Below are 10495 nucleotides of genomic sequence, written 5' to 3' on the forward strand. Positions count from 1 at the left end.
GAGTTGGAAAATGGGAATTATTTGACAGAGTTATTGCCCTTCGTAATAATATTATTACACTATTTTGTATTGGACCTTGTGTTTACGATACTTTTTTTTGGGGAGAGTTAAAAATTTGAAGCACTGGCCCAAATAATTTTGGGAAGAAATATTTCCATAGCATTTAACACCATGCTTCAGCACATTTAAATTACATATAACATGACAATGTTTGTAATATGTAAAACAGAATAAAACATTATATTTTTAATTCTTCAACCCTAGTTAAAACCTGACATGATACACAAAACTCGCACCTCAAAGAAGATACCCTGGCAGTATTTATATAAAAATGGAAAAAAAAATCATCACATTTTCTAAATCACAGACAGTTCGATTCAAATCGAAGTAATGACAACTGAAAAATGTACTGCCCCCCAGTTAATGTGGAAGGGACTATCATTTCTTTTATTCATTAATTTTTCGACAGTCGCCCAAACTATTTTTGTTGGGCCAGAGACTACCTCACTTTTGACAGCTTTTGGTCGCTCGAGCAAGACTTTAACCGCCATAGGCGAGCAGGCGACCGTCCATTGCTGGCACTGATGCAACAACAGGGGAACCTACATATAAAATTTGATAATGATCCCACTGGTACTTCCCGAGAAATAGCGATAACAAACTTTCACTATCAAAATCCAAGATGGCTGCCTGTCGGCCATGTTGTTTATCCGATCAATCTCAAAAATTGCACTGCAAAGCTAAGGACCATGAGAAACCTACATATAAAATTTGAGAAAGATTCCTCTGGTACTTCTTGAGAAATAGCGATAACAAACTTTCACTATCAAAATCCAAGATGAATCTGTCTGTCGGCCATGTTGTTTATCCGATCAGTCTCAAAAAAGCCCTGCACAGCTCAGGACCAAGGGGAACCTACATATAAAATTTGAGAAAGATTCCTCAGGTTCTTCTTGAGAAATACAGATAACAAGAATTGTTTAAGGACGGACGACGGACGCAGGGTGATTTGAATAGCCCACCATCACATGATGTTGGGCTAAAAATGGTACTCCATAGATATCATAACCACATTAAGTTATGCAGCGGAGATCAGATTTTGATCTGGTTTTTTTTTATACAACTTGCTAAGCTAAAACAATTCATGTACTTATAAACATAAAACAAAGATATTTTACAAAGTCTTCTGTAAATTTGTTTCAGTCTTGACATGAAAAGATCACACAACATGATATTTAAGTTTTCAATTTAACTTTAATTGTCAGAAGGACGGAAATGGCAAACTTCTATAGTTCAACTGTTGTCACAATGTTTCTACATTATAATAAGTAAAATATCTATTGTCATGCTATTTGATCATGAGATTCTGAACAATTACCACATTCACTCCTACAATGTATTTAATAACAATCGACAAAGTACAAATCTGGACAAAACTAGTTTCTAAGTCAAGAACAAGTTTTGTAACAATTTAAAAAAATAATAAAACCTGGAATGCATTTAACAATATTTGTTGGTAAATATTAACAATACGATTAGTTTTTTCTACAACACACTTAACACATGGAAACTACACCAAAGCATCATGCATGTACGTATTTAAACATGCTTAGTTGGACATTCTGATTTGGAACAACACGTCCAAGACATGAACTTGGAAAAAATGCTTCGATCTTGATTCATTTCAGAAGTTATAAAGCTAAATATCGTAAAGGAATCTAAATAATACTTGACAAGTAAAACAAATCTATGAAAACAAAAAACATGTTGTATGAAAACTGGTATTAAAAATAAAATAGAAAATATGAAATTTGACTAAAGAGATATTATGCACAGTAAATTATATGCATATTAAAACAACAAAATATGCATTCATTAAATAAAATGTATTGTCATATTAAACAAACAAAAACCAGGAAACTTAGAAATATATACAATTGCTCTAAATGTTGTTACCTGACAAGCTTTGTTGTAGTAGGTAATTGCATGTCATTGTCAAAATTAGTTTGTATTTTCATCCTAAAATGTTGACTTTTCTCATGGCAATGTCTTTGTCATGTTATCAGTTTAAAAGTTCAGATAAATAAACTTTCTGGGATATTCTCGATATAGAATCAAAACCATTCAAAACAGATTTTGTATAAAAAAATAAAAAAATATGTAAGAAACGATCAATACAAAACCAAGTAACTTGTATTTGGGAACACGGCACCAGTTTGAAAATCTACTTACAGAACTGCTCCTTAGCATTAAGGATAACTTTTTAACAACATACCTTTATACCTTGTCTAAATAACCTAAACTATGTCCAATCAAAACTAAAACTAGATCCATCACTAGGGCTACAAGTTACTGGTAAATAAGAGATGAAATCAATGCAAATATTTCCAACATATACCTATGTTTTTTTGTGTTTTTTACCTTGAACAAGACAAGTATACAGTAATATCAACTTGACAGGATTATGACAATGATCCACCAACATTGCAAGTGTACTGTAGTGAAGGAACTAGATAAAGTTGTAATACATGTATCTATGTTGACAAACTTACATTACACTGGTGCATAAATGTTCATAAATTCTTAAATTTACACACAACAAATGTTCCTGTCATCAATGGAATTCACTTTTCAATGCAAACTAAATATAAACTTAATTTTAATCTAACAAGAATACCTCAGACTGGGTTTCTGAACTAATTACATTGGGTATATCAAAATATTGGTCCTTACTTTTTATTATATTTCTGTTTAAAGCTATTACAAATCAATTTTGATAATGCATTTTGACATTGAATCCATGTCCAAAGATTAAATAATTTAGACCACAACATTTGTTTTTCACCCATGTTATCCTGTTGTTTATGATTTTAAAATTACCCTCGTCACATGCACATTGTTTAAAATTACCCTCGTAAGGTTGTATAAAATTACCCTCGTCAATTGTTTAAAATTACCCTCGTCACAGAGCTAACATTAGATATGTTTAAATTGTTGCAGAACTTTGATTTAAAATATTGTAAAACAATAACAAATGTATAAAACAGAACAAGCCTATTTGGAGGCTATCATACTTGTGGACAATAAAGTCTGTAAATCACACGTTTTAATTATTATAATTATAATCAACCCTAAGGAAAAACTTAGTTAACAATGAGCACAGTATTCCTCGCAGTACAAATTAATCGCCAACTATTAAAAATCATATAAAGTATCAGAAACTAATGCCAACAAAACTCAATATTCTGTCTCTAAACTGTCATGGTCTTTCTTGTGGCAAACAGTATTATAAAAAAACCTGAAAAACCCATTATCATTTTTTCAAGAAACATTATCCTAAAATGACTAGTTCATCACCTGTATTTCAGGGTTTCTACAATTAGTGGACATTCCGTTCTACATGAATCGCATTATAAACCAACAGTTATCGATTATAGTATTATTGACAATCCTTACAGGTGAGACAACACAACAGCTACATCTGTATCAAAAATCGGAACACAGACACAAACAATGCTATTGTTATTGCTTACAAATTCATTATTAAAGACCGATACAAGTATCAATGAATCTGAACATGGATATGCATTCATGTATATTTACATGAAACATGCTGGTCTCGCGTGTCTGGTAAACCAATATAACATATTAATGGAGACTGCTGAAAACTATCACGTCATACATCTGTGTAGGATTACCACTGACTAGTGTCCCTACTGTACCAGTAGAGGTACTGATCAATACAAATTCTAATTGGTAAACCACAGTTTATGCCACATTTTTAAATGATCAGGTATCATTGGTAAAATTGCACACATACATAAACAGTAAAGTAACTGAGACATCAAGTTTTGGAATGACAGTAACATTCTGGGTACATCAATTTTGGTTTTGTGTAAGTTATCTGTAAAACATGTTAAGACATATTGGTATAATCTTCAGAAATTAGTACATGTATTACCGTCCTGTAGCTGTCAAACTCTGGAGACAGACATGACTAAATCAGTTGTCTCTTCCTCCTGGTTTTATCACAGACTTGCATAAGTCTACATCTATCATCAAGTAAAGGCCTTATCCTGAACAACAATACATTGGAGGGTGACAAGACAACAAGTGCAACAACACAGCTCACTTATAAACAACACAATATCTCATGTAAAAACATCACAGCACATTTGGCAGGGGAAAGTACATGGTAATTAGTTCTAAAAAAATCCTCAATAACCGTGGTCAAGTTGAGCCAAATAAAGCATGTACAACTTCAGTTCAGTACCGTTGGTCCAAACAAACAAACAACCTTGGTAACATTGGTCCAAACACAAACAACATTGGTCCAAACAAACATAAACAACCTTAGTAACGTTGGATCAAACAAACATAAACAACCTTGGTAACGTTGGATCAAACCCTAACCCTGGTAAAGTAGGTTAAAACGAAGTATAAACAACATTGGTCCTAACAAGGCATCAACACCATTGGTTGTACTGGTCAGAACAAGTCAAATGTAAAACTGGGAAAGATAACAAGCAAATTAGGTTAAAACTTTATACTTTGGAATGTTACTGTAGTTTATAATTAATTCAACCATTTTTAACAATTTTGATGAGTGTAAATCTAATCTTGGCCACAATATTCACACAAGATAAAAACACTTTCCATTCTCACTGATGTAATTATATTTTAAGAAATTAATTTTTGCATTCCAGACAAGATCATCAGTTTTATTTTATACATGTTTATTACCAAAATATTGAACAGTGGATCAGGCACACTTATTGACAACGTATTGTTTCTCGGTGATAGTCCATCTTTTCTATGTATTATATCAGTATTTTCTATTAAATAACACGAGAACATCTAAATTTATGCAGAGATTTTCTCAGACTTTTGTCTTCACTATTGACATAAAATGATAAAGGAGGCACTGCTTCTTTTTATACAACTCTGACAAATGCCACAAACAGATCCTTTTTGCAATGGTTCAGTTAACTGGAAACAGATTTTACTTTGGGAGCCATAAACAAAACCCATGGCAATTTTTAGGCACTACCAAAACAAATCAATATAATATTATGTTAGTCCAGCCATTTCGTTTGCTTACCACCAAAGTCTCAAGACCACATTTTTAACAGTGTTCAGAATAGCACGTACCTGACAAATATACAATATTATAATGTTAAAAAGTTGAAAATAAAACCAAATAAAAATTATTGATTTACTAAACTACATAAATTAATATAAATGCAAATTTGAAGAAATATACAAACATCACAGTTTTCATTAGCAATAAGGAATTCTTGTTAAATTACAGATTTTGTTCCAATATCACGAAATCCATCTTGGTAAAGATGTATGTACAGTGTATATTTACAAAGGTGTATTAAATCATTTAAACTTCGATAGGACATGGCACAACATTTATTTCTAGTAACACGCTGAGGACCAGGAAAATCACGTAAAGCACCAACATGCTGATACCAAGCGTTCGACTCATCCGCCATTTCGATACTGCTATTGAGATAATCACTGCCATCAACATTAAAAACAGCAGACATATTGAGCATGCCAGTCCATTACTGTCAACATCGATGGGTTTTCCAACATACACTGCCTCATACAGCAACCATGGTATTGGCAACCTGCAGGTAATAGGAACAGTTTTTAGAGTAAACATCAATGAAACTTCAGTATAGGGTATATTATCAATAAAATGTCAGGACAAATATATTAACATGTAAGGATAAAACTATTTTGAAATACGCAAGTAACAGAGATACAGGACTATAATTACCCCACGGTGATGTCAAAGATGTTACTGCCTACAGAACTGGATACAGCCATGTCCCCAAAGCCTTTCTTTGCCACAATCACACTGGTTATGAGGTCCGGAATACTTGTGCCAGCAGCTAGAATGGTCAGACCCATCACCTGTGTACAGATTAGGTCACAAATTTACAAGTTTTATTCTCTCAAAGCAACTTAAAAATTATAATCTCTTTCCAACTCCTTAAACTGGTTTCAATTCAATTAAATAATGAGTACTGCAAACAAAACATTATAAGCCTATCAATATTTCTAACTCTAATTCAGGTTTCAATATGTAGCTTCAAAAATTCAAAGAAGCAAAGGAGTATGTACTAACTGTTAGGGCAATTACATTTATGTACACCCCCTGGAAATTGTACACACGTTTTGTAATTTTCATTAAATTGTACATGAATTATAATTTTGAAAAATATATCTGACAAAGAGGCCCATGTGGCCAGCATTGCCCACCTGGCCGGTAATCATCTACTAGTACTGTAACTCATTTGACTCTGATGGTCTTTAATGTAATTAAGTCAGGCATTTTTTTAACAAACTTGACAGCCCTTTGTCCCCGCCAGCTATAGGCCAATAAAACAACATTTGTGTCGGTGTCTTGATTCATTTGATGTTAAAACATGATACATGCGAGTTGTGACCTTCAATGTCCGTCAAATTCTACCAGACCACCTATATATTTCTATAGTAAATATTGAAAATTTCAGTCGTATTGACAAAAAATCTACTGCCCCAAGTGTGTGGCTAGGGTAACTGTACACCCCAGTATTTGACTACATGTGAAGGCCTTAAGGACTTTCCACCCTACGTAATACACATGTTTTTCTTGTCGTATTTTCGTGTTGTCATTTCCGTATTGCGTATTGGGCATTCCATTACCGTAGTGTAAATTATAGTAACACCGGGTAAACAATAGTACACGTGCGTGACGTGATATCGAGACTTAACTTGGAAATGTGTAATCACACGTACTTCAGAAATAAAGCTTATGATACAAAGACATTAATTAACTCAGGGGAAAACACTGACATACGATCAGACGACTTCAAGAAGGTCGTATATGAGGCGCATGGAATGCAACCTGATGCGTTTTGTTTACCGACCTCACCTGTACGTATCACGTGCTAACAGTAGTTCACAAAACAAGCTCTTGGTTGTTACGACTTTTGTTGTCGAGCGAGGTACGCTCTGTCAGATAAATCGGTTCACAAATGCAATTACAATAACTCTGTGAAAATAGTGGTTTGTAAAATATCAAGATCCCTATAAAATATAGTAATTTAATTTATTTCCGTCTTTTTTGGTATATTAAATAAAATAAGTGTCATTGTATAAATTCTATCCCTCTGCAAAAAGTTCCGATTTTTTTCAAGGTAGACAACTCTCATCAGGATCAAAATAATTGTAAAATGTAAAGTAAATTAATTATAAAGACTTTGTGTATTTGGTTCAATTTTTCACTCTTTTTGTATGAAACTATGTGTCCTGTTTGATTTTGGCTTGTATTTAGTAACTTTTATCCATATAGTTTCAATAAAAAACGCTTTTTGTAACATGTTGTAGATATTTTATGATAAATAAAATATTTGTAGGGTTGATTAGCAATGTTTCTTTTCATTATTTTATTATTATAAGAGTTTTGAACAATGCTACACGCTCAAAAAATGTGAAAGTGTTTAGTTTGACAAAAATTGGACCTTAATAGCTCTCCTGGTGTTCTATTTTTAATTTAAAACCTGCTGAATAACAAAACAGTTTATTAAAGGAGTGTAAGAAATCAAGCTGCAGGAAGGAAAAATCCTTTTGAGTGGGTAAGACACCAAGGTTATGAACCGGAGAGTTAGTCCCCACAGGTAGTTCTCAACATCCAAGCCAATCTTGGAAGCATGAATGTCTTCTTCCTTTCATGCCTAGCAATTGTATATTTGGTTATAGGGTGGGGATAAAAAAGCCTCCATCCATATGCAAGATAAAGGATTTTATTGATTTCATTACCTCTATTTCACCTATTGGACCCGGACCTTCTGCCCCCAGGGGCCACATTCTCCGTTTTAAAAAATGAGTCCCCTTTCCGCAAGAGTATTCAAGACAAATATGGTTTAAATCCAGCTATTCATACAGGTGTATAAGCATGTCACGTTACATAACCCTAGCTGTAGTACATTGTCCATAAACATCACAGGTGTATAAGCATGTTACGTTACATAACCCTAGCTGTAGTACATTTTCCATAAACATTACAGGTGTATAAGCATGTTACGTTACATAACCATAGCTGTAGTACATTGTCCATAAACATTACAGGTGTATAAGCATTTTACGTCACATAACCCTAGCTGTAGTACATTGTCCATAAACATTGCAGGTGTATAAGCATGTTACGTTACATAACCCTAGCTGTATTACATTGTCCATAAACATTACAGGTGTATAAGCATGTCACGTTACATAACCCTAGCTGTAGTGCATTGTCCATTAACATTACAGGTGTATAAGCATTTTACGTTACATAACCCTAGCTGGAGTACATTGTCCATAAACATAACAGATGTATAAGCATGTTAAGTTACATAACCCTAGCTGTAGTCCATTGTCCATAAACATTACAGGTGTATAAGCATGTTACGTTACATAACCCTAGCTGTAGTACATTGTCCATAAACATAACAGATGTATAAGCATGTTAAGTTACATAACCCTAGCTGTAGTACATTGTCCATAAACATTACAGGTGTATAAGCATGTTACGTTACATAACCCTAGCTGTAGTACATTGTCCATAAACATTACAGGTGTATAAGCATGTTACGTTACATAACCCTAGCTGTAGTACATTGTCCATAAACATTACAGGTGTATAAGCATGTTACGTTACATAACCCTAGCTGTAGTACATTGTCCATAAACATTACAGGTGTATAAGCATGTTACGTTACATAACCCTAGCTGTAGTACATTGTCCATAAACATTACAGGTGTATAAGCATGTTACGTTACATAACCCTAGCTGTAGTACATTGTCCAGAAACATTTTGATTATTCTCTCGAAGCATAAACTTCAGACCAACGCCAAGAGGCACAGAAGATAGAGGACCTACCGCAGGAGTTAATCCAATAGTTTCCCCTGTTGTGTTGGCCCACCACACCATCAGATAGGAGAAACCTCCAATCCAAAATATACTGCCAAAGAATGTGACCATAAACCACTTCTTCTTCTCCTGCAATAGCAACAAGCACTATATATAGTGAAACAGGAGATTGTTCACAGTACAGTGAATCTATAAAGAATTAAGAATCAATGAACTTCAGTTAAAACCGACCAACATGAAAGTATGCATCAACGAAATTATATTAGAATGTAAAACCATAAAAAAGGTTTAAGTTAAATTGTTCAAATACAATTAGTTAACCTCCATGATATTTTGATTTAAGACAACTTTATGCTCCATTAAATGTTTTATCATATGATGTGATGTAATAGTAATGGGCAAAAGGCATGTTGTCAGAATTTTTGCATGAAACCTTTGATTAAGATAGACTGTATAACGAATGTCATCATTGGTTCTTAATCAAGAGGTCAATATAACCCGATCTCCATTAGATCAGTAGAACTTAGTTCCTACGGAACTTCACAATTTGACTCGAGCTACACTGTTACCTCTCGTCGCACGTCAGGCAGTGTGATCCAAAGAACATAAATGATTGGAGCAACGATGACATAGTTGATCCGTTTCTTCCAATTATCTGGCCAGCTCAGGTCCAGGGGCTCCTCATCCTCTACCAACCCATTCTGTAATGTACGACCATGGCTAGCTACAGTACTGTTACTTAATACATTTATCATGTCCTTCTTTATACAATCAAAAAAAGTCTATTCATTCCTGAAGTATTGAAGTCAATTCATATTTCTATTAAATTGTACATTTGTAATTATCTGTATGTACATAATTATTAATTCATATTTTACATGGACGAAGTAATGATGTATAGTTTGATATTTTCAGTAGTAGATTACAATTTTCCATTTTCCTTCAGAAGTACATCTAACATGACTTCATGTCTGTCAATGAACGCCATGTTTGATATATCATTCTAAATCTACAGTACCTGTATAAGTACAGCAGTTTCCTATTAAAGTGTACAGTATTTCCCTTCAGGGGTGTATACCTCTGTTTCACATACTAAGTTCTATTATTGCTATACTATTGTGTCTCATAAATAAGTAAACCAGTTTGTACTTAATCAGGGAATAACTCAGACAACTTGCATGTTAGGTCCAAACAAAAGAGCTGCTATTGTATTCCACTGTAGAACGACACGGTTCACTAGACTAGTCCTGACATACCAGTAGTATAACTATCAACTGATCCCTGATCATTATACATATCATGTCCCAGTTAATACTGCCACCACTAATCTGGGTGTCTCATACTCTAAATTGTGTTTTAGAGAATAGATTGGCTTTCTATATAAAGTTGTCCCAGTTAATACTGCCACTACTAATCTGGGTGTCTCATACTCTAACTTGTGTTTTAGAGAATAGATTGGCTTTCTATATAAAGTTGTCCCAGTTAATACTGCCACCGCTAATCTGGGTGTCGCATACTCTAACTTGTGTTTTAGAGAATAGATTGGCTTTCTATATAAAATTGTCCCAGTTAATACTGCCACC

At 33.8% G+C, this 10495-nt stretch overlaps 1 protein-coding gene across 3 annotated transcripts in view; it reads right to left on the bottom strand.

The window, feature by feature from the left end:
- Positions 1-4976: 4976 nt before the first annotated feature.
- The window catches only part of LOC110453993 (sodium/potassium/calcium exchanger 2-like), a 52796-nt gene continuing 47277 nt past the window's right edge, over positions 4977-10495 (bottom strand). For all 3 annotated transcript variants that reach the window (XM_021503267.1, XM_021503264.1, XM_021503266.1), the window contains 4 exons: positions 9482-9613; positions 8922-9041; positions 5792-5928; positions 4977-5639 (listed from right to left, as the gene is read on the bottom strand). In XM_021503267.1, the coding sequence (XP_021358942.1) occupies positions 5390-5639; positions 5792-5928; positions 8922-9041; positions 9482-9613 (639 nt within the window). In that variant the 3' untranslated portion in view covers positions 4977-5389. The remainder of the gene's footprint in view (positions 5640-5791; positions 5929-8921; positions 9042-9481; positions 9614-10495) is intronic.

The sequence above is a fragment of the Mizuhopecten yessoensis genome, unplaced genomic scaffold (genome assembly GCF_002113885.1).
Source record: "Mizuhopecten yessoensis strain PY_sf001 unplaced genomic scaffold, ASM211388v2 scaffold7597, whole genome shotgun sequence".
In the NCBI taxonomy this organism is placed as follows: Eukaryota; Metazoa; Mollusca; class Bivalvia; order Pectinida; family Pectinidae; genus Mizuhopecten; species Mizuhopecten yessoensis.